Here is a 25960-nt window from a genome sequence, read left to right as displayed (position 1 = left end):
CTACCTTTTCTTTGTTTGAGCGAGCTACTTTATGATGCAGTTCATTTCTTCTGTCTGTGTTCACCATACCGTCTGATGCTAGGTACCTTTAGCTAACAACCAGGTCTTTTTGAACTTGACTTAATTTGTTCAAACTTTGAACTTCTACAGCTCTTTAAAAGATTTTGCCATGACAATTAGGCAGTCAAGGGAAAAACTTCTTATACAATATATTTCTAGAATTCTTTTTTCTAAAGGTCTTGAATAAAAATGAGCAGGGGATAGAACCTTAGTGGTGATATAACTAGATTTTAAATTTCCTCTTAGTATCCAAGTAAATAACCTGGGCCATATTCAAATCTTTCCTTACACAAAAAGGTTTGCTCATTGCCAAACTCTTCTCTGGTTCTATACTCTCAAACAAATGCAAACTGCCTCCTATCCAAGCTCCAGTATCTTGCACTTCCTTTGCTAGGAGTCATTTGATGACAATTATTACTTGACTTGTTAACTTGATTACATGTAATTTTCCCCCTTGTTTAGCCCTAATCCATCAGACCTATGATCAAAGAAATTTCAGCAGTGAACATGCTCTTTATTTTCATATAGTACTAGTAATATTGCCCGGCGTTGCTCGGGTTTGTAAGGGAAATAACTATATAAGCATTTTTAGAGATGTAAAGTATAATAGCCATCTCAATATGGCTAACCACAAAGGAGGGGGTATTACTGTAGCTTTTTACGTTCTGAGATTTAATAATAAATTTTTAGAGAGTTACTTCCCTTATATATGCCAAAAATGCATTAAAAATGTGAAAAATTGATGGTAAATTTTTTTTAAATCGTAGACTCATCGTAGATGCACGCTAATACCCAGAAGGGCTTGATATGAATCACGACTATAAGATACCCGGTTTTGGTTAAACTGCACCGCAAAATGTGGGAGTAGTTAGGAATCTAAATCGTAGGAGACAGACAGACACACAACCTCTCTTTTATATATAAAGATATGTAGAACTTCATTAGCTGATATATTTTTCCCTTTTAAGGAGCTGGTGTATAATTTGAAGAAGATTTGGTTGAAATTCAAGAAAGACTGCAAAGAAAGGTTTTATAAGAACTTCCAAGCTACCCTAGACAAGATATCTTATGTGTCCTTTTATAAGATGGTAGGGTGCAGACTGAAGGTTATTTGTCTATTATTTCTAACAGATCAAGTAACCATATAGAGGCTTTCAATGGCTATTAAGAAAAATTTATATATGCAGCATAATGTTGCAGTGGAGGAACAGTAAGTACAAATTTTTCACTTCCTTCTCTCTGGAAAATAGGAGCTATCATATAAGGTTAATAAACTGTTATAATTTTGTGGTTGAAATAGTAAATGTAAGATACATGAAGATGTGATTTTGGGGAGAGAAGAGTGAGCAATAGTATTTAATATAGGCTTGAGAGAAAATAAAACATAATGTGTGTGAGTGATAAGAATAAGATAAATGAAGGCATCTTTTTTGGATAAATATCACTAGGAAAACATAGATTGTGAGGCAAACATAGTACTGTGTAAAGAAAAGAGGACAAAGTGATTTGTAAAGGTCCTCATAGAGAGGTGAAATACTATGGGGATATTTCAGTTTGCTAGTTCAGAGGATGAGAGACTATTGTAGTGGTGAAAGAAGAGACAGAAAGAAGACAGTATATTGATAGTAGAGCAATTGTTGTGATTGTTGGAACAGACTTATAATCTATCTACTGTGGGCAAGCTTTACTTTTTTTAGATATAATGTATTGATAACTATGAAGAGGTACCCAAAAGTAACTGGAAACATTTTATGTGGAACAAGCTCACTGTAGCTCAGGCTTCACTACTAGAAGTCACTTGATGTGACCCTCAGACATCAGTCTGCCAACTAGTAGCATCGTGTGAAGTCATACTGCCGCATGGTGTATCTTTATTTTACAGTGCTTATCCCCTATTTGTCAATTTTTGCAATTGTTGAAATGAAGGAACAACATGCTTCCATGAAATTCTATTTTCTGCTGGGGAAAATGACAGCTGAAATAGTTGTCATGCTTCAAATAGCTAACAAGGATGTTACCATGAGCAAAACACAATTTTACAAGTGGTTTTTATGCTTTAGGAATGGTTCCTTGTTGCTTAAGGACCAATCTTATTCAAGGCGCCTGTCAACCTCCCAGACGAAAGAAAACATGAAAATTCTTGAATGGATGTTGGAGGGCCAATGCTGAACAACTGACAAACTTATTGATATGACTGGTGTATCCTGGAGCTCCTGCCAAGGAATTTTGAGCAAGGAATTGCAAATGAAAGGAGTTGCAGCAAAATTTGTGTCTCTCTTGCTCACGGAAGATCAAAAGCAGTCGCAACTGAAAGAACAGTTGGAAGTTAATCTGGAATTTTCTTTGAAGGTCATCACTGGTGACACAGGAATGATCCAGAAATGAAGCAGCAATCAAGTCAATGGGAGCATTCAATGTCACCACACCTAGGAAATGTGCATTGAGTGAAGTGCAATGTCAAGAAGAAGCTGATTTGTTTTATTGATCATCATCATCATCATCATCGTTTAACGTCCGCTTTCCATGCTAGCATGGGTTGGACGGTTCAACTGGGGTCTGGCGAGCCCGAAGGCTGCACCAGGCCAGTCAGATCTGGCAGTGTTTCTACAGCTGGATGCCCTTCCTAATGCCAACCACTCCGAGAGTGTAGTGGGTGATTTTATGTGCCACTGACACAGGTGCCAGACGAGGCTGGCAGACGGCCACGCTCGGATGGTGTTTTTTATGTGCCACCGACACAGGTGCCAGATGAGGCTGCTGAGAAAAAAATTGTCCACACAGAATTTGTTCATCCTGGTCATACTGTTAACCAGACATTTTGCTTGGCAGTTCTGAAGCGGTTGCGAGATGCAGTGAGATAAAACGCCCCAAACTGTGGCAAAGTGGAGAGTGTTGGTTTCATCATGACAATGCACTTGTGTCCACTGCCTTGAGTGGGAGACAGTTTTTGACCCAAAATGGCATGACCCCACTTACCCATCCTCCCTAATCCCCTGATTTTGCTCCCCGTGATTTTTTTTGTTCCCCTGAATCAAAAAGTCCCAAAGGAAAATGTTTTGCAGATGTGGAAGAGGTGAAGAAAAAACACAACAGAGGCGTTAAAAGGTATCACTTCACAAGAGTTCCAGGATTGCTTCGAACAGAGGAAATCAAGTCAAATGGAGAACACTTTGGGGGTGATAAAAGTGTAAACATGTAAAACTAAGTGAAGAAAATGATATTGCAAAATTCTGGTTTCTTTTGGTTACCCACTCATATATTAACTTATGTGGAGGCGCAATGGCCCAGTGGTTAGGATGGCGGACTCGCAGTTGTAGGATCGCGGTTTCGATTCCCAGACCAGGCATTGTGTGTGTTTATTGAGCTTAAACACCTTAAAAAGCTCCACGAGGCTCCGGCAGGGGATGGTGGTGATCCCTGCTGTACTCTTTCTCTCACTCTTTCATCTGTTGGCCTGCTCGCTTAGCCAGCGGGGTGGCGTCATTCAAAGGCTAAAACAATGCGAATGCGTTGTGACCAGTGATGTGTAGCAACATCTGATGGTCTGGTTGGTCACGTGATCACGTGATATTAACTTATATCTTCGTTATTCCTTATAGAGTGTGATATGAAGATTTGGCTGCTTTTCCTTGTAGGGCAAACAACTACATAAAATGATGGTGAATGATGACTTTTCTTTAATGCATGTGAGACTGTATGTGCATGTTTGGTGAGTCCATGTTGCTAACAATCTTGGGAAATGCATGTACATCACACCATCTCATTTTATCTGTCTCCATATACCTGAGATATTGTGTTTATGCAAGAATTAAATATAGACCAAAAGGAAAAGCTAATAGTTTAAAATACTTAGACTAAAAATGGAATTTGGAAATTATTGATAATTGTAATAACAAGGACACATTTTGGATAAGATTACAGAACATTTAACCAACCCCAATATATGACAAGTACTTATTTTATTAACCTAGAAGGATGAGAATAATTAGATATCACAAAACATTTATTTCAGCATTCTGCTGACTTGGCTATCACTAATAATAATTGTTTTTAATTTAGGCATAAACCATCAGTTTTGGGGGAGGAGGTTTAGTCAATTACATTGACCCTACCCCCACACTTGATTGGAACTTTATTTTATTGGGCGAGATTTGAATTTAGTATGTAAAAAGTCATAACAAAATGCTGCAAAGCATTTTCACCAACACTAATGATGCTGCCAATCTACCACCGAAGACAATAAGGATAACAACAACGGAACAAATTGTAGGAGAGAACTATAGAGCTCTCCTGTTTCTGCTATTTATTTTATTCAACCAAGAGGGCTGAACAGCCATGTCCTATCTGGTTAAGATATGAGCTTAAAACATAAAGGGCCGCCGAGGTCGACTTTGCCTTTCATCCTTTCGGGGTCGATAAATAAAGTACCAGTTACGCACTGGGGTCGATTTAATCGACTTCATCCGTTTGTCTGTCCTTGTTTGTCCCCTCTGTGTTTAGCCCCTTGTGGGCAGTAAAGAAATATATAAATTAATGGCACTTTGGGTAGGTGTCTTCCACTATAGCCCCGAGCCGACCGGAGCTTTGTGATTGAATTCGGTAGGTGGAAGTTACTGCCGTGTGTGTATATGTGCGTATAGCTGCTCAGTGCCTCTCCGAAAGAGAGAGAGGGAGAGGGAAGGGGATGGAGAGAGAGAAAGAGAGACTTGATAGGTATGAAAATAAAATGGGAAGCTCTTAGACAGGCGTACAAGTAAGCCAAGGTGGTCAAACTGGAGAGACCAAGTAAAGCAAGAGAGATACGTTACATGCAGACAAGGACAATATGTGGTAAGTCTATGATATGGTGAACAGGTCAGTTGATATACAAGTGGTGAAAGTGAGCTAGAGTGTAGGAAGAGAGCAGTGAATAACTGTATTCCAAAAGTGTCCCAGATAGAAAAATATATTGCTCCTACTTTTTCCCTCTGATCCATGTTCAGTGAAATAATATAAACAAGGGAAATCAATGATAATGATAATAGAATAACAAAATATAAAAGTAAAACAAACAACAGGACAAAAAGTACTGCTACTATCATCACCACTACTGACTTAAGTCAACAAGGACATATCTTGGTAGTCACTCAACCAGCTAGAAATAGTAGCCAGATTGCCCTCAACTTACATTCTAAATAACAATTCCAACAATCAACTGTTTCTGTTATTTTCAAGAAACGCAAGGCTGGTCTTATTTCAGCCTCATTCTATGTCCCTTTCTTTTCTTTTCTTTAAATATAAAAAAACAAAACAAAAATAAAACAAAACTAAACAAAACTTGATCCCAGAACAAGCCATTGAGGAAGCTACTATGCAGCCAGTCAGCATAGCAGAAACAGCAGCTAAATCTCTCTCAAATCCCATTTTAGAAAATTTTTTTAAGAAGGAAGGACTCGCTGGATAATGTGGTCCTAGATATACTCTATCTAAAAACATTAAAAAAATATGGTAGTTAATGACTGAAACATCTTTAATCATAAGTCTGCTTCAACCACAACAGACCCCAGAAAGTAGCCATTTGCTATAGGCATCTGCAAAGGTGTTAATCAATTTCAGTCTGTTTCTACCGGAATGAGAAGAAAATACTCTTCTAGCTTTATTAATATCTAGATATTCTTCATTAATATCTAGATATTCTTCATTAATATATATCACAACAACAATGGCAAAGGCCACATAAACAATTTGAGAATAACTCTTGATAATTCAATTAGTTAACCTCTAACCACATTTCTTTCTTTATTGGCATTTCAGCATGGTTAGAAATATATTAAAGCATCAAAATCTCTTTAAGAACATGTGTACATGTATGCACGAGCACACACACACACAGCTTGTGGAGGAAAAGCAAATGAAAAACATAATCATGTCACTTATTTACACATACAATGAAGTCAAAACATAACATGAGTAACTTACTCTCACAGGCAGACACACTCTCACTCAATACAATAGGAAATCACTCACTCACCTTTGTATCAGGATCCATGCCTATTGCTGGGAGTTGTGCACGTGTGTGTGTTGTAGGGATAACAGTCAGATGAAAGCTAGTATAGGTGTGTGTGTGTAAGGTATATAGGTATATAGGGAGATAAATTGATAGTTAAGAGAGTGTGTACAGGTATTGCATAGGGATGTTAAAAATCTGAATAGCACTGTAAACTATCAGTTCCGATCACCATGACAATCAAATGCAAAATCTACAGAAATTCAAAGCCGCCTCTTTTAATAGCAAGAACACTGCTACAGTCACTACCAAGCATAGCAGCAATAAATACAAATCAACAATGATCAAAGTAAAGAGTTAAATAATTTTTGTTGTTCTTGCTTTTGTCTTGTGAATAGTTGTGTATGTTGCGGTGATGCAGACGCAGCAGGTTTTGCACAGTTTCATAATCTCACTTCATCCAACGAGCAGAGGGACCATAGAATTCTTTTGATCATCAATGAGATGGAATCAGTCCAGTTGTCTTCCATTTCAGCATGCAGTTTGTGTGCATGCAGTGAATGTGACGCTACACAGGACTGGCTGATCATCTGATTGACTGACTGAAGGAGGGAGGGGGGTGGGGGCAAAGAGAGAGAGAGAGATGAAGGAGGAGGAGGAGGTGGAAGAGGAGAAGGAAGAGAAATGTGAAAACGCAGGAACAATGAAAAGGAAAAAGAGGGAAGAGTGGAATCAGATGAGGAAGAAGAAAGAAGAGAAAAGGTATGTTTAGTAAAAAAGAAAAAAAAAGAGTGGGAGGAAGAAAAGGAAGAGAATGAAAATAGAAGAGATTTGTGGATTATAATGAAAGAGAAGAGAGGAGGAAAGAGGTGAAGAAAAGGGATTAGAGGAAAAGGGAATAAAGGAAGAACAAGGACTCCAAATATTAGAAGGGGGGAAGGTGACTGTAGGATGTGAATATGTGTGTGTGTGTGTGTGTGTGTGTGCTAGTAAAAATGTGCGTGTGTGTGTGGGGGGGGGGTAGAGATAGAGATAGATCAATTGATTGATAGACAGACAGACAGACACATAGGGTATGTGAGACATAGAAGATATAGAGAGAGGGAGAAAACTAGAGAGGGGGGATAGCAGGAGGAAGACTAATACCTAAACACTGTATTATGGCTTCGTTACAATTTGTCTGTCGGAGACTTCCTACCTGTCTGGCTGTCAGTCAGACTGCCATTGTGTCTGTTGTCTCTGAAACCATTCAGAAGACATCAATGTGGTGCTGCTTGCTGCAACTGCTTATACTATTACTACTATTACTACTACAGCTACTGCTGCTACCACCACCACCACTGCCAATAACACTGTAAGGCCGACAAGGTGGCAGAGTGGTTAGCACGCCAAGCGAAATGCTTAGCAGCATTTTGTCTGCCGTTAAGTTCTGAGTTCAATTTCCGCCAAGGTTGACTTTGCCTTTCATCCTTTCGGGGTTGATTAAATAAGTACCAGTTGTGCACGGGGGTCAATGTAATCGACTTAATCCCGTTGTCTGTCTTTGTTTGTCCCCTCTATGTCTAGCCCCCTGTGGGCAAAAAAAAGAGCAATAAATAAAACTGCAAAAGAAGCTAAGGGAGAGTGGAAGAGAGAGAGAGAGAAAAAAGAGAGGAAAGATGGCTAGAAATGAGAATTTCTCAGTGGAATGTTTCAGGTGACATTCCCGGGTATATTTATGTGTGTTTGGGGTGTAGGAATGAAAAAAAAATGGCATCTGCTGCATGTACAACTGTGCTGTGATTGAAGTAATTGCTTCATTGTTACCTCTACTCCAACTGCTAACAAGATCCTACACAGGTAAGAAAAATGTCTAATGGGTTGTTGAGAGGAAGAATGGCAATGCCCATGACCCTTCTCAGCGCTTCAGAGACTAGCAGGAAGAAATTATCATCAGAAAGGAGACATGGCTTAAGTACTTGCAACAGAATAGGCTTCGTTAAAGGTACTGATAGGCTAGGTTGAGGTGGAAACAAGGCAATGGGCTAAATGTACTTCTAAAGGTTAAAAGGCAAAGGCAAGGGACACTTATAATTTTCTCCAGGTAAAATTGTTTCAAACTAATGAAATCAACCAGAGCACTTGATTGGTACATCACCACTCCAGAAGAATGAAAGTCATGAATGAAAGTCCCTGGTAGGATCTGAACACTGAATGTAAAGATGTATTTATACAAAATATTGTAGAATAATAACACTACCTTCAGCTGCTCCTGACATAACCACTGTCACCACTATATACTATTATGAGAAGAGAGAGCTGCTATAGAGTCACTTGTTACTCTGCTAGAAAGAGCAGCACTCAAATCACACACACACACACACATAAAAGGAAGAATACATTGGATAAAAGAAAAAGCAAGATTATTCATGGTTTGTATTTCTTGTAGGTCTCTTAGATAACAACAGACCTGGAACTAAACAACAAGAACACCGATAATAACATTATTCCCACCAATACAACCATTGCTAGTATCAATCATCAACATTATCAGAAGCAGTCCCCCCCACCACTGTTGCTGCTGCTGTCATTATCATAACATCAGTGACAGTCCTTTGACACCACCATCAACAATACTAACAGAAAAAACTAACACCACTACAGTCATAACTATACATTACCACTGTGATATTAACATTAGCATCAGCATAAATACATGAATACTAAGAGCCACTCCTACTACAACTACCAATAACAACAACAGTATTACTACAATCACCACCACCACCACCAACCAAAAAAAGATAACCATTATGCAGTCTCTTGACTTAGTAGAAATAATATCCAGATCTCTTTCCCATCACAGGCTACCAGCTTAAAAATGGAATGATACATTGGATAATGTAGTCCTAGATAAATTATGCCGTTGCTCATAGGCCTGTTCATTCAGGGCTAACATGGGGTAAAATTACAATACCAAGAACAACCAAAACTACAACTATCACAGCACTCTTACCACTACCATTACCATCATCAGAGTCAGTGGTGCTACAACCTACAGTCCATCACTATTACCATTTCCACTATTCTCATCCATACAACTTCTATTATTACACTACACCACCCCATTGTCTTCACACATTACCATCATCAATACTACAATCATTGACTACTACCACCACCATCAATAATAAAACTAATCACAGAAAGACAGTACATTAACAACTAAAACATTGATGTGCGGAAGGTCAACAGAAGAATGACTGGAAAGCTATCCAACATAGCAACAATACTATAATCTCCAGCATTACTACCAATATATATTTCTTTACTACCCACAAGGGGCTAAACAAGGACAGACAAAGGAATTAAGTCAATTCCATCGACCCCAGTGCATAACTGGTACTTAATTTATTGACCCTGAAAGGATGAAAGGCAACGTCAACCTCGGCGGAATTTGAACTCAGAACATAACGGCAGACGAAATACTGCTGCTATGCATTTCGCCCGGCGGGCCAACGTTTCTGCCAGCTCGCCGCCAATATAATGGTGACAGAAATGGTGACAGAAATGGTGACAGCACCACAATCACCAACGAGCTGCCAACAACTCCACCACTTATACTACCTATAACCGCTACCAATAATACCTAAGCTGCTACAAATACTTCCCTATCACCACTAAAACTGTTACCATCTCCATGCCAACATTGCCACTAGAACTGTAATCATCGTATCAACTCATCAATAGACTATCATATCGCATCAGTATGCCATTGTATGATATCATACCATACCACTGTACTATTTATACCACAAATCAACAACAGAGTTTCTACATAATGGTTTGACAAATTGTAACCCAACCTCCTCCATATAAAATCTTGCTGTCTTAAGAAATAGATCATATTGGATAACGTAGTTCAAGATCAACTATGTCTGAAAAGATGGGATAGTCATGGTTGGAATGGTTATGATCAGGGCGGTCATGGGTTAAATAACTATTATATCACTATTACCATACTACAATCCAACCAGCACCTGCACTGTCATTAAGCCACCAGAAGATGCTCATCAATGTATCACACCAGAACATGGTTAGGATACAAAGAATATTGATTTTACTGTGTTACCATGGCAAAAGCAATATCAGCTGCTCAACTGTTCTTTCCTCTTACTTCCCCTCTCCTTCCAATAAGCAGTGTATGTTGCATTTCACATAAAGAAAGCTGGCAAGAGTACAATATCAGACAGGAGTCTAAAGGCGGCGAGCTGGCAGAACCGTTAGCACACCGGGCGAAATGCTTAGAGGTATTGCGTCTGTCGTTGCGTTCTGAGTTCAAATTCCACGAGGTCAACTTTACCTTTCATCCTTTCGGGGTTGATAAATTAAGTACCAGTTACACACTGGAGTCGATGTAATCGACTTAATCCCTTTGTCTGTCCTTGTTTGTCCCCTCTATGTTTAGCCCCTTGTGGGCAATAAAGAAACAAATATTAGACATGAGTTTCAATATCAGCACTGCCATTTGTGTGTATTAGAAAATGTGTGAATCTGTGCAAGAAACACACACACACACACACACAAGCAAAGCAGATAATGGAGCTTGGTGCAGTCTTCTGACTTACCATCTCCTATCAAACTGTCCATTTCATGCTAATACGGAAGATGGACATTAACCCTTTAGTGTTTAAACTGGCCATATCTGGCCAAAGTTTTCTACCTATTTTATGTTTAAACTGACCAGATCAGGCCTCTCACACCTAACCTACATTGACATTCTAAAAATGAACAATCACGTCATTGAAACCTCAAAGCTATAAGATAATGCATGATTAATTCAAAACAATTTGAGTGAAAAAGTATTATGTTTAACAGAGTAATCTGAAGACTAAAGGGTTAAATGATGACAATGATGAAACACACACACTTCAAATTTTGTTCTCTTGTGGCTCAAGTTTCATGCTACTGTTATCTTCAGGGGAGAACTAGAATGAAGTGTGAGTTGTGAGAAAAAGAAATTTAGGTTAAATAAACACTGTCTACATGCACTGAGTACTTTCCTTTCCCTTAAACACTTGACCAAATACATAAATAAACCACTATACTGTGGCTTTTATTGATTTGGAGATAGTGTTTTACAGGGTACCATGTTTTATAATCTGGTGGGCATTGAAAAAACTAGGTGTAGTTGAATGGCTTGAGCAGGCAGTTCAAGCTATGTACAAGGATCCAACAAATAAAATCAGAGTTGGGAACACTTCAGTGATGAATTTAACATGAAGATAGGAATCAGTCCTCTCTTCTTCATCATAATCTTACAACCCATCACAGAAGAATTTAAGGCTGGCTGCCCATAGGAACTCCTATATGCTGATGATCTAGTCATCATAGCTGATTCTACAGGGGAATTAGAGAAGAAATTCCAGACATGAAAGTTAAACCTGGAATCGAGGGGCCTTAATGTTAACCAGGCAAAGACTAAGTAGGAAAGGAGATAGGACCTTGGTACCTTCAGGGAAATGATCTTGCTCAATATGCAGTGAAAGAGTAGTTATAAACTTCCAATGTGGTACTAGATGTAAGGTATGGACACAAGAGATATAGTGGAATCAGTGACAGGCTGTCTGAAAATGTAATCTTCATATGCAGTAGATACACTGCAACAGTTTATACAAGCACCTGGAAACTGAGTCTCTGAGATGTCCTGATAGCTCACTAGAACTATTTGTGGCACATAAAAAACACCATCCGAATCGTGGCCGAAGCCAGTGCCGCCTCGACTGGCTTCCGTGCAGGTGGCACGTAAAATGCACCAATCTGACCGTGGCCGATGCCAGCCTCGCCTGGCACCTGTGCAGGTGGCACATAAAAAGCACCCACTACACTCATGGAGTGGTTGGCGTTAGGAAGGGCATCCAGCTGTAGAAACATTGCCAGATAAGACCGGAGCCTGGTGCAGCCTCCTGGCTTCCCAGATCCCCGGTCGAACCATCCAACCCATGCTAGCATGGAGAACGGACGTTAAACGATGATGATGATGATGATGATGTAATTAGAAGGGGAAGTGGCTACTCAGAAAGAAAACTAGCAGAAAAGTTCAGGGAGCTATCAACTGCTAACAACAAAGATCTTTTCTCTAAGAGTGAAGGGCAGTTTGCACGATGTTTATGCTAGAACTGCAATGCTGTGTAGTAGTGAGACATAGGCCTTGAATACAGAGGACATGAGAAGAAATTGAGAAATGAAGTCAGCATGCTCAACTGGATGTGCAATGTGAGTGTACATGAAAGAATTAGTACAAATCTGATGAGTAAAAACTAGAGGAATCAGTTGTGTTCAAGAAGACTGAGCTGGTATGGACACGTAATGTATATGGATGAAAACAGCTGTATAAAGAAGTGCCAATCACTAAATGTGGCTGGAACTCATGGAAGAGGAAGGGCCAGGAAGATACAGAATGAAGTGGTGAAGGCTGATGGAGATAACAAAGGACTGGGATTTCTGGTGAAATGCGGTTCTAAAAAGAGACTTTCCCTTCTCAGCAAAATTGGAAGAGCCAAGTATTATGCTTTGCATCCAGATTATATTAACTCATCCGTTCACTTCCATGCTTTTTCTCCTGCCCTCCCAGCTCCTGTAGACTATCACACATTTTCCCTATCTCGTCTTCCTCCACTGACAACTGTATCATATTTACCACACCTGCAGCTTGATACACCATTCTCTTCTGCATCCCTCTGTCTCCCCTAATTCAAGGTTCCCTCATCATCCACCCTCCAACTCTACTCATTCTGGCAGCCTGCCTCCCAACGCTCATTCTCTTTCTCAAACAATCATGTGCCACATAGGCACACCATTGCCATTATCTATCATGCATATAGATATTAAACATACACACACTTACTAATATACATATCTACATATATATAGGCGTAGGAGTGGCTGCGTTATAAGTAGCTTGCTTATGAACCACATATTTTTGGGTTCAGTCCCACTGCATAGCACCTTGGGTAAGTGTCTTCTACTATAACCTTGGGTCGACCAAAGCCTTGTGAGTGGATTTGGTAGATGGAAACTGAAAGAAGCCTGTCGTATATATGTATGTATGCATATATATATATATATATATATATATATATATGCATGTGTGTGTATACGTTTGTGTGTCTGTGTTTGTACCCCCAACATTGCTTGACAACCAATGCTGGTGTGTTTATGTCCCCGTAACTTAATGGTTTGGCAAAAGAGACTGATCGAATAAGTACTAGGCTTACAAAGAATAAGTCCTAGGGGGTAGATGATTACATTGATCCCTGTGCTCAACTGGTATCTATTTTGTTGACCTCAAAAAGATGAAAGGTGAAGTTGACCTCAGCAGAATTTGAACTCAGAACATAAAAACAGACTAAATGTCAGAGAATTTTGTATGGTATGCTAATGATTCAGCCAACCCACTGCCTTGCTCATCTTCAATAACACTAGCAGTAGGGTCACAAAGAAACATTCTAACAGAGGTATAACTAACTGAGACCTAGGAAGCTCTCATTTGGCATGAATCAAGAAAAGCTAATCATTCAAACATAGCGAGGGGAAGCTCTCATATAGAAATATCTTACTATTAATTCAGATACCTACAAAACTGGTATTCTGAATGGCAGAATCAGTGGCACTCTAGACAAAATAATTTGCAGTATTTAGTTAAATGATTTTACATTCTGAGATCAAATCTCACCAACGTCAGCTTTGTCTATCATACTTCTGGGGAAGCAGAAACCAACAAACTAAAATACTAATCCCATACTGGAGTCAATACAATTGACTATGAGCATACCTCACCCTATGTCCTTAATTGGTTTCATGAGACATGACTTAAACTTGTCTCTAGGCTAAACCGACAATAACCATTCTGTACTTTGTTTATGAATGCATTTTCGATAATGCATCGTTAATAAAAACCCATTTTAAGCTTACAAATATAGAATTTTTATTTTTTAATTCAGTAAAAAAAAAAGTCATCTACAATTACGAATACAATTTGGCAGTGTTTACCGTACATCACTGATGCTTTATTTATGAATGCAGTTTGCAATAAGACATGGTAAAATAAAAGCCTTTTTTAAGCTTAAAAAGCAAATTCAGTAATGATTATTATTTTGAAATAGTAAAAAAACTACATTATTTTAAATTTACCAATATGTACATGGAATTTGGTCATTTACATCGTGGCTGTAGATGGCTGAAGATCATCACCATCAACAGATGACTCTGGCTGTTCTTGTTGTTCAATGTGCTTAAAAAACTGGTTGAGAGTTCCTTGAACTGTCTTCTTCATTTCCTCAAGGATTACATTATAAGGAGCAAAAGCTTCATGACAAGCCCCCATAATCTTGGAAAAGTTTTAAGCATTTGGATCCATATCCTCGAACATAGAAAGATCTTTCTCGATATACACAAATGCTTGCTGCATTTTTTTAATGGTAAAGTGATGTGGCTCAGGTTCGACTTCCTCTTCTTCTTTATTTTGCTGCTCATGAAGCTCCATCAAATCTCTGTTCATCAAGGGCCGCTTGTCTTTTTCAAATAGATCTGTGAAATCCTCCTCCTCCTCCAAACCTATTGCAGTTCTTTGTTCATAGTCACCAATGTTTTGTTGATGGCAACATTATCAACCCCCTTAAAATCATTCGTGAATTGCGGGCAAAGCTTCTTCCATTCATAGCTGTGCTCTGTACATCATTCCATGCTGCTGCTCTGTTCTGTAGATATTGTATCTCTTCCAAAAGTCACGAAGTGTGATGGATTTATCAAGATCAGTTGCAGCTATTGCTTGCTGCAGCATATGCTTCATATAGTAACACTTGAAGATAATAATTATTCCCTGCAGAAGAGACGTGGTGTTGGGAGGGAGGTATATAATGGTAACGTTGGGGTCAAAATCTATGATGTTTTGTGGGTAGCCAGGAGCATTATCTAAGATAAGTAAAACCTTAAAAGGAATTTCCTTTCTCCTTACAGTACTTCTCTGCTGCTGGGATAAAACGATTGACAAACCAATCTTCAAAAACAACAACAGTAACCTACGCTTTTGAATTTAGCCATCCATATAACAGGGGGAGATGCCTTGGGTATGTTCTTCAGGACATGGGGGTTGTGTGCAATGGGCTTAACTTAAAATCTCCTGCACCTTTCAACATGGTGGTCACAGGTTCTTTTGAGATCTTGTAGCCTGAATAGCTTTCTCCTCCTTGGAACTGAATGAACGGTCTGGCAATTTTTTCCTCTCTCTTATATTCTCAGCTACCCCACACACAATTCTTAGACACCATACACCTATACATATTACTTCATCCTAAAGCAAATCCCTAAATCCACCCTCCTCACTCCATCTACCTCTCTTTCTATTTACTTACTTTCCTTCCTTAATGGCCACCCTTTGCTACCATTCCCTCATTGAACATTGATATGTTTGCATCTTTTTTCTCTGGATGTTTACTACATCAGGATTTTAACCCACATGAATCTACGCAGGGTTGCACCTAAGGACTTATGCTCTTGGGATCTTTGCCCTTTGAACGGCAGATCGAGAAATTAACTTTTTGTATCTAAACACTTTCAAACTTCGGACACTGGTAGAATGTGTCATATAAAACATCTTTTACTCTTAGTGTTGTTGAGAAAAGTTTCTATTTACGAAGTTATTTTGTGTTAAAGTTGTCGTATTTCAGTAATTTCAACCAATCAATGGCGTGTATTCAGCTGAATAAAATTACTGCTGGTGTTTGTCAACAAGAACTTCCGGCAGTGTTTTTTTTGTTTGTCACTGTTATTTATGACATCGTTCGTGCGTTTGTACTGGTTTTAGCTTTAGGGTGTTAGGGTTTTATAGTTAGGGTTAGGGTTAAAGTTACGGAAAAAAGTGAAAAATGAAGAAATTGGAGGGGGAGGGGGGAAAGTCTTTCTGAAAATAGTAGCTGAAAAACAGGAAACTAAAACTAGTAGAAATGCACGAACGATTGTGGGGGTGAAATATGTCATAAATAACAGTGACAAACGAAATATACACCACTGGAAGTTGTTGTTGACAAACAACAGCAGTAATTTTATTCAACTGAATACACGTCATTGATTGGTTGAAATTACCAAAATACAACTACTTTAACATGAAATAACTTTGAAAATATAAACGTTTCTCAACAACACTAAGAGTAAATGATGTTGTATATGACACATTCTTCCATTGTCTGAAGTTTGAAAATGTTTAGTTCCAAAAAATTAATTTCTCAATCTGCCATTCAATATCCTGCTCTTATTTCTATAACTTCAGAAAGTTGAACTATGAACTTTTATGCTTCTTTTTTCTTCTTTCTTTTCATCTCTTTATTATTTTATTCTCTCATTTTCCCTATTTGTCTCTGGTGACGGAATATCCCATACTCAGGGATATCTCAGAAACAGCTGTAAGACTTTGAATTTCTTCTTATAATAATATTGTATACGACTTAAGATGTTTGCCTTGCCATATATGTGTGTGTGTGTGTGTGTGTGTGTTTGTCCTCCCAGCATCGCTTGACAGCTGAGGTTGGTGCATTTACATCCCCGTAACTTAGTGGTTTGGCAAAAGAGACTGATCGAATAAGTAATAGGCTTACAAAGAATAAGTCTTGGGGTAGATTTGCTTGACTAAAGGCAGTGCTCCAGCATGGCCACAGTCAAATGACTGAAACAAGTAAAAGAATACCGTAGGCTCTGATGTAAAGCACCTGTTTTTGTCAAGGAGTCAGCAATTTGTACATTTGTTGGAATTTATGGAATCTTTGCAATTTCCTTTCTGTTTGCCATTTCTCTTATTCTTTTTGTCTAAAATTTGTGTTGTTGAGTGTACTGAAACATAGAAGTAAGAATTGTTTGTTTTGCAGGTTATTTTTTATATTTCTGATGTTGTTTTTTAATATTCCAATTAAATTTTTTTATAAAAAACATGTTGGTGAGATTTGATCTCTTCTGTTAAAATATGCTTCAATTTCTTTACATAACCATCTTGTCCAAGTTTCATATCATTCCCATTATTTTCCAATATTTCCATTTAAATCAAATATAGTGAAATTCTGTTACTTCTTCAGACCTGGCTTTAAGCATTTTACGAATCTATCTGCTTGGATAAGAAAGATCTTTGAAGCTGCGAAGAAGAAATCGTCAATCAGAGTAGGAATGGTTCCATGAAGTTTGTTTCTCCACAATACCATGTAAATATTGTTTGATCATATTTGTAGATGACTGCTACCTTTATTAATTCCTCTCTGATCGTCAGATGCTAGAATCTTGAAGCATCAGTTAGTTATTTATGTATTTCAAAAGTTTGCATATATAACCTGAAGGGAAATCGGCCTCTTTAGGAGGATACAAGGAAACTAATCGGTTCGATTGTTCACTATGTAAAAATGTAGACTTAATGTCCATTGAGTTGCATACTGAGCCATGAAATGCCATAATTCCTAATGCTATTCTTTCTTTCTCTTCTTTTATTCTTTTACTTGTTTCAGTCATTTGACTGCGGCCATGCTGGAGCACTGCCTTTAATCGAGCAACTTAACCCTGGGACTTATTCTTTGTAAGCCCAGTGCTTATTCTATCGGTCTCTTTTGCCGAACCGCTAAGTGACAGGGACGTAAACACACCAGCATCGGTTGTCAAGCAATGCTAGGGAGACAAACACAGACACACAAACACTCACACGCATATATACATATATATACATATATATGATGGGCTTCTTTCAGTTTCCGTCTACCAAATCCACTCACAAGGCATTGGTCGGCCCGGGGCTATAGCAGAAGGCACTTGCCCAAGATGCCACGCAGTGGGACTGAACCCGGAACCATGTGGTTGGTTAGCAAGCTACTTACCACAAAGCCACTCCTGCGCCTGATGAAGATAGTGATGATGAAGATAGTGATGATGAAGATAGTGATGATGAAGATAGTGATGATGAAGATAGTGATGATGATGATAAAGGGAAGTAGAGGGAGGATATGACAGTGGTGGTGGTACAATGATGATAAGGAGTGGAGAAAGCATATGTTTATTTGTTTCAAGTAGAGCTGATGATTTTAAAAGTCAATCGGTTTTACTCATACAAAAATCTTCTTGACCTCTTGACCTCAACTGGCAGACATTTCTGAAAAGTGGAGCAAAAACAAAAAAAAAAAAAAAAAAAAACTCTCCAAAACTCCTCTTACCTTCATATTTTGCAATGAATTATCATGTAGCTGTTGGGCATTTTCAAGTGTCTGAATAGTGTCAGGGTGCACAATAGGTAAAGTGGAGGCCAGTGGTGCATCTTGGCTGAAGGCTAAAGGTTTGTGGTCTACATTTATATCATTGGAATTGTAAGTGTTGCTTAGTGTATCACACTTCTTTACAGGAATCTCAGAGTCTACAGCGGTTTTGGACAGTAATGTGAGTGACTTTCTTTTGATAGGAATTGGTGGTTTGGTTCCTGGTGCTAGTTTGGCGCGCTGTTTAGACAAGAAATTAAGGTAAGTAAATTAAGCCGTCTTAATTAATTCTTTTACATATATTTATAATCATTTAATAAGAGTTTCATTTTCTGTCACTTGACTGATCATTAAACCATCTTCCACCAAAAGACCCTGATTTACCATTATGTTGAGGCTAAGACTACTGGAGTATTCTCTGTTGCATCAACCGCTCCACTTGAACCAAATCATTACACTTGCTTCTATGTTTCTTTCCAGATACTTTCTGTTTCTAAACCTCTAAACTCCATATTGAATATTTCAAGCAATTCTATGTGTTCTGGTAATTGCTGACCCTCACAACTGAGTTGTATTCACAGACTCTGGGAAAAACCATCCACAAACAGAGTAATTGAAAATGCTCGTTACAGTGTATTTAATTTTTATTACAAAACTAGCAGCATCACCCGGCGTTGCTTGGGTTTGTAAGGGAAATAACTATATAAGCATTTTTAGAGATGTAAAGTATAATAGCCATCTCAATATGGCTAACCACAAGGGGGGGGGGTTACTGTAGCTTTTTACGTTCTGAGATTTAATAATACATTTTTAGAGAGTTACTTCCCTTATATAATAGCAAAAAAAAAAATGGATTAAAAATGGGAAAAAATTATGGTAATTTTTTTTTTAAATCGTAGATTCATCATAGATGTGCGTGAATACCCAGAAGGGCTCGATATGAATCACGACTATAAGATACCCGCTTTTGGTTACACTGCACCGCAAAATGTGGGAGTAGTTAGGAATCTAAATCGTAGGAGACAGACAGTACACAACCTCACTTTTATATATAAAGATATGGCTGCTATTAGATTAGCTTTCTTATAACCACTTCAAGAGCTTTCCATATCAATCACACCTAATCTTCTTCACCCAACTAATCTCTTTCAACTGAAAAGATCCACCATGGACTAAAGACAATGCTCATTCTTGAATATTACAATAGAAAGTGTATTTCTATTTCAGCCATCAGTTTATTTTATAGTTAAAAAGTCTGATTTTCTGTCATTAATGGAACAAAAAATTTTCAGTTTGATAAATGTCATTCAAATCTTCTTTCAGCTTCACATTGAATATATTTATTAATCATCATGTCCAAATAGCTGGGGGGATTGTGAAGTCAGAAAGGGAAATAATTGCTATACATAGTGGTGACCCTTATATTAGAGTATGAAAGGGTAGAATCATTGGTGAGAGGGTTTACAGTTAGAATAAAGAGTGTAAACTAGAAAGGGTATACTTATCTTTGTAATATTTTAGAAAATACTAGCAGTATCGCCCGGCGTTGCTCAGGTTTGTAAGGGAAATAATTATAAGCATTTTTAGAGAGTTATAGCCAAAAAATAGCAAAAAAATGCATTAAAAATGGAAAAAAAATGATGGTAAATTTTTTTTTAAATCGTTGACTCATCGTAGACATTTTTAGAGAGTTACTTCCCTTATATAATAGCGAAAAAATGCATTAAAATGGAAAAAAATTATGGTAAATTTTTTTAAATCGTAGACTCATCGTAGACGCACGCTAATACCCAGAAGGGCTCGATATGGATCACGACTATAAGATACCCGGTTTTGGTTAAACTGCACCGCAAAATGTGGGAGTAGTTAGGAATCTAAATCGTAGGAGACAGACACACACACAACTTTTATATATAAAGATATCCAATAAAATTACTCACAAGAGGTATTTGAGACTTGGAAGGACTCTCATCAGTTTGAGGTTGTTCTAATGTGTCTTCTCTATTTTCCTTTGTTAAACTATCAGCTTCCTGGTGATAGACAGAATGTTATTTCAGTCAACAATGTAACACTGTCAGCAACAAATATGAATGTCATACTTTGGCAAATGCCAATAATTTGCGTAGGAATGTATAATTGATAAAATTTGACTTTGATACATGCTTGACACAAATATTATCACCTGCTGGACAAATAAAAGGCAAATGTTGGTTGTGGTAAAATTTGAGTTCAAAATGTGGAAGGATAACGCTATACATAGTGGTGACCCTTATATTAGAGTATGAAAAGGTAGAATCATTGGTAAGAGGGTTTACAGTTAGAATAAAGAGTGTAAACTAGAAAGGGTATACTTATCTTTGTAATATTTTATTTAATAATAAAATCATTGCTGAAGATGGTGAAGCTCTGAGCTGCATAAAACTTGGATACTCCTTATTAAATAAACTACATCAGAAGGTCTCACAAAAATTGAAGACATACATGCCATTTAATTATTTTTGAAATCACTGTGGACCTAATCAGTAGTTTGTTATATACTTAAATTTGGCAATTATTGTATTGGGTCACCCCATAAATAATGTGTTTTTTTTTAATCCTTCTTTTATTTTTCAAAATTAAGATAAACAAAGTTCTTTTTTAATCTAAAATATATTCTTTTCTACAATGCTCGGTAGGCATGCAAGGCCCCTCTTCCAAAATTCACTTGTCCGTGATGAAAAATACTCCTCCAGCACTATTCTGACCTCGTCTACAGAATTCATATTCTTTCCATCCAAATGATTTTGAAAACTGCAGAATAAATAATAATCAACAGATGGGGCAATGTCCAGTGAATATGGTAGGTGGAGCATTGTTTCCTATTCAAACTGCTCCAACTTTTGGAATGTCATCCTCACTGTATGTGGCCAAGCATTATCCTGATGGAAGAACACATTTCGTCTTGAAACCAAAAATGATCGTTTTTCTTCTAACACTAACTTGAATGATTTGTTGAATGACCAAATCCAAGCTTCTCTACTAGTTCCTCAACAGTTATGATGAGAATTTGTTCCATCAGGGTTTGCAAGACATCCTCATCAAGCCCTACAGATCTTCCAGGATGTGGCTCATCTTCTAGGCTGTAGTTTCCAGCTCAGAATTTCTGGAACCACCGTTGGGACTGGCTTATACTTATTGTCCAATCCCCAGATACTGCAATAATATTCCTCACACTTTCCATTGCATTTTTGTCTTTATTGAACTCATAAAGCAAAATATGCAGAATAAGCCCCTTTGTCACTTCCATTATAGCTTTAAAAAAATAACTGCTAAAATCAAACTGCACCCTTCAAAACTTGCACTAAGAATAAGTTCAAGGTAAAAGTACTACCTGCTTTTATAGCAAGTTGATGCAGGTAGTTTATCCTGTCCCCCTCCAATTTTTAGTTCATATAATTGAAAAAAACTGCATTATTATTTATGAGATGATCCAATATTTAGTCTGATGTGTTTCTGCAAAGTAGAAGTTGTAGTAATAACAACAACAACAGTAATTTCTAACATGGGCAGAATTTCTAACATAATTTCTAACATAGGCAGAAAGTCATGCATTTGGACAAATTTGGAGATGGGATTAGCTGATTAAATCAACCTAGCGTGTCTCTGCTAATTTATTTTATCAACACCAGAAGGGGGAAAAGTAAAATTGTCCTTGGTAGGGTTTAAACTCAAAATGTGAAGAACTATACATAACACCTGTCCAATAGTCTAATGAATCAGAAATTTTGTGTTGAAGGGTTAGTTAATTAAATCAATCCTCATACTTTAAATTATCAATCTTTGAGGGATGAAAGACTATGTAGAACTTGATAGGACTTCAACTCAGAATGTAAAGTGCCAAACAAATGCTCTGAAGACGATGCCACTTCAATGACATCTCTTACATTAGGACAAAAACACAAAGTTGTATCTAAATAATAATAACAACAACAACACCTGTGCCGGTGGCACATAAAAAGCACCATCCGAACGTGGCCGATGCCAGCACCGCCTCGACTGGCTTCTGTGCCGGTGGCACATAAAAAGCACCATCCGAATGTGGCCGATGCCAGCGCCGCCTTGGCTGGCTTCCGTGCCAGTGGCACATTAAAAGCACCAACCGATCGTGGCCGATGCCAGATTCCCCTGGCACCTGTGCTGGTGGCACATAAAAGCACCCACTACACTCGCAGAGTGGTTGGCATTAGAAGGGCATCCAGCTGTAGAAACACTGCCAGATCAGACTGGAGCCTGGTGCAGCCTCCTGGCTTCCCAGACCCCGGTCGAACCGTCCAGCCCGTGCTAGCACGGAAAACGGACGTTAAACGATGATGATGATGATGCTGATGATGTACCAGAAATATTAGCAGAACTCCAAACACAAGGAATTGAACCCCAGTCAGATGTGTTCAGATGTAGAAAGAACTAAACAATAAACAGAAGGTTGTCAAAGATTGATGACATCATCAAGTCTCTAATAAACATATTAAAGCTTGTTTTTTTAATCAGTAGCCAGTGTGACCAGTGAAAACAACAATAGAACCAACAGATATTTAATTCATTAGAAGCCCAGCATTGTAAACAAGTATTTTTTGGACAAACAACATATTGAAATCTTATTAACAATTATGTCTTTGGTATATTTTCTTTGACAGGCATTAACTATATATAGATGGTGTGCCTACTAGCTAGACAGTGGTCATGATACAGCTAAAGTTAGCTTGCTGCAAGAATTTGTGGTATGCCCAGCAACTGTCATTGCAGACACACATACACATCTCTCATGAGCACACAAACTGACTCACTTGGCTTAAATATCTTTTTTCTGTCATTCATCACAATGACATTTTTGTAAATGATATATATTTCATATTTGGAACTTCATACAACCATTTTGTACATATCTAACCAAACCAAAATATTTCTATGTTACAATGGTGATCCAGTCTCAAGAAGACTATACAACGTCTCAATGTACTAAACAACTCCAAAAACAACACTACCATGTTGGTGAAACTTTCTCTGTAAATTTCTTTTCCATCAGTGATCTTTCCCTTTGTTCACAGCCTATCAATACACTGTCTCAAAAACACTACACAGATTTTCATCAACTTCTAAAAGAACACTAACATAGCAGACCACCAACGTCATAAATACCCACCAAAGTAACCAGTAAACTCCTTTTCTTGCAAAAAAAAAAAAAAAAAAAAATAATAATACCTTTTACTGATTTCACCTTCTTTCTACTTTCACATGCATACATCTGAACATGTATATATTGCACAAATATCAACATGTATACATTCACATGCATTTCACATAATTTCAGGTATCTAGCATACACACAACAAGAATACAGGTATCTCGTAAACAAAATCATTGCTTGCAGCATACATAAAATGACTACAGTCAACTTCAGCTGCTTTTGCTTAGAAGCATAGAAAATAGCTGAACTGGTTCACTATAAAACTCCTATTCAGATTCACATGAATATGCAAACAACTACTGACCCACAGGTATATATTGTACCAATTCACAGGCATAAATGACTATGACTATGCACAAGGCGCAGGAGTGGCTGTGTGGTAAGTAGCTTGCTACCAACCTCATGGTTCCGGGTTCAGTCCCACTGCATGGCACCTTGGGCAAGTGTCTTCTGCTATAGCCCCGGGCCGACCAAAGCCTTGTGAGTGGATTTGGTAGACGGAAACTGAAAGAAGCCTGTCGTATATATGTATATATATATATATATATATATGTGTGTGTTTGTGTGTCTGTGTTTGTCCCCCTAGCATTGCTTGACAACCGATGCTGGTGTGTTTACGTCCCCGTCACTTAGCGGTTCGGCAAAAAGAGACCGATAGAATAAGTACTGGGCTTACAAAGAATAAGTCCCGGGGTCAATTTGCTCGACTAAAGGCGGTGCTCCAGCATGGCCGCAGTCAAATGACTGAAACAAGTAAAAGAGTAAAAGAGACTAAAGAGTAAGTCACTCACTCAAACATTTGGCTAAATAAAACTAACTCATATACATATATGTATTCTCAATTCTTCTTACTAAGTACTTTTAAATTATATTCTAGCCAAATAGTCAACTATGATTTCCTTGCATATTTTTCACACTCATAGCTTTGTAGGTTTTCAGACCTCAAGCTTTTACAGTGTTTTAAATATAAAGCAGTATTGCTATACTCTTTTACTTGTTTCAGTCATTTGACTGCAGCCATGCTAGAGCACCGCCTTTAGTCGAGCAAATCGACCCCGGGACTTATTCTTTGTAAGCCCAGTACTTATTCTATCGGTCTCTTTTGCCGAACCGCTAAGTGACGGGGACGTAAACACACCAGCATCGGTTGTCAAGCAACGCTAGGGGGACAAACACAGACACACAAACACACACACACATACATATATATATACATATATACGACAGGCTTCTTTCAGTTTCCGTCTACCAAATCCACTCACAAGGCATTGGTCGGCCCGGGGCTATAGCAGAAGACATTTGCCCAAGATGACACGCAGTGGGACTGAACCCGGAACCATGTGGTTGGTAAACAAGCTACTTGCCACACAGCCACTCCTGCGCCTAGGATTGATAACATTATCAACTTTCTGATAAATGCATCAAAAACGTTTGACCAGTGAAAAGACAATAGAATCAGCAGATATTTAACTCATTAGAATCCCAGTGTTGTAAACAAACATTTTTGGGACAAACAACATAACAATTAACAATTTTGTCTTTGGAGCCTTTTCTTTGACAGACGTTTGCATGTATGTATATATGTATATACACAGACCTACTAGCTAGTCAGTGGTTATGATACAGAACTCAGAGCTACTGTTATTGCAGACACACACAAACTGACTCACGGACACACATGACTGATTCACTTGGGTCAAACACCTGTTTTCTATCATTTATTGTAACAACAACATTTTTGTAAATGATAAATATATATTTTGTCTTTGGAATTTCACACAGACTTTTTGCTTGTCCATTCCTCGATCAAACTAAAATTTGCTATCATTTCATAGAGATTTGAAAATGTGGATATTTTAGCAGTAGTCCAAACTACTCTCAACTAATAATAAAATAGTAAAAGTTAAAAAGGGGAAAATGATAAAATTAAAAGGAAAAGAAAGAAATACTCACTAAATTAGGAATTTGTGCCCGTTGAATAATGGGGCCGACATCTGGCATTCTAAGGGTTACAGAGGCAGTTTCTAGAGTAACACTTTCTACCTGTATAATGCAAAAAATGCATGAAACACAGTAAAATTCAGTAGATAGACAACCAGACAAATGTTGTGAAGAGAGAGAGAATGAGTGAGTGAGAGTTGAAAAATCTTTTGAAATTGCTCATGCCACCCAGCTCAGTCAAAAGGATCGAAGATCCTTACTGAGCCATAAAGCAGGTATTCCAGATTCTATGGTGTATATATTCCCCAATAAGACAGAACAATGGTCTGTCACAGGATTACTCATTTTTAACAGCTGGAGCAATATGAAATGAAGTGTTTTGCTCAAGAATACAATGCATTGCTCAGTCCAGGAAATGAAACCACAATCTCAAGACCACAGCCTAACCACTAAGCCATACACATCCAGCACAGTGGTAAGAAGTAAATGATG

The 25960-nt window shown here is 38.0% G+C and overlaps 1 protein-coding gene across 10 annotated transcripts in view; it reads right to left on the bottom strand.

The window, feature by feature from the left end:
• Positions 1-25960, bottom strand: part of LOC115209683 (protein scribble homolog) — a 458170-nt gene that overhangs the window by 77767 nt on the left and 354443 nt on the right. For 9 of the 10 annotated variants that reach the window (XM_036501616.1, XM_036501617.1, XM_036501615.1 and 6 more), the window contains 3 exons: positions 25481-25570; positions 20244-20333; positions 18265-18543 (listed from right to left, as the gene is read on the bottom strand). In XM_036501616.1, the coding sequence (XP_036357509.1) occupies positions 18265-18543; positions 20244-20333; positions 25481-25570 (459 nt within the window). The remainder of the gene's footprint in view (positions 1-18264; positions 18544-20243; positions 20334-25480; positions 25571-25960) is intronic. The other variant, XM_036501621.1, reaches the window with a different exon arrangement.

Source organism: Octopus sinensis, linkage group LG3 (genome assembly GCF_006345805.1).
Source record: "Octopus sinensis linkage group LG3, ASM634580v1, whole genome shotgun sequence".
NCBI lineage: Eukaryota > Metazoa > Mollusca > Cephalopoda > Octopoda > Octopodidae > Octopus > Octopus sinensis.
The sequence above is the reverse complement of the archived record's forward strand: the minus strand, read 5'-3'. Positions and strand labels throughout refer to the sequence as shown.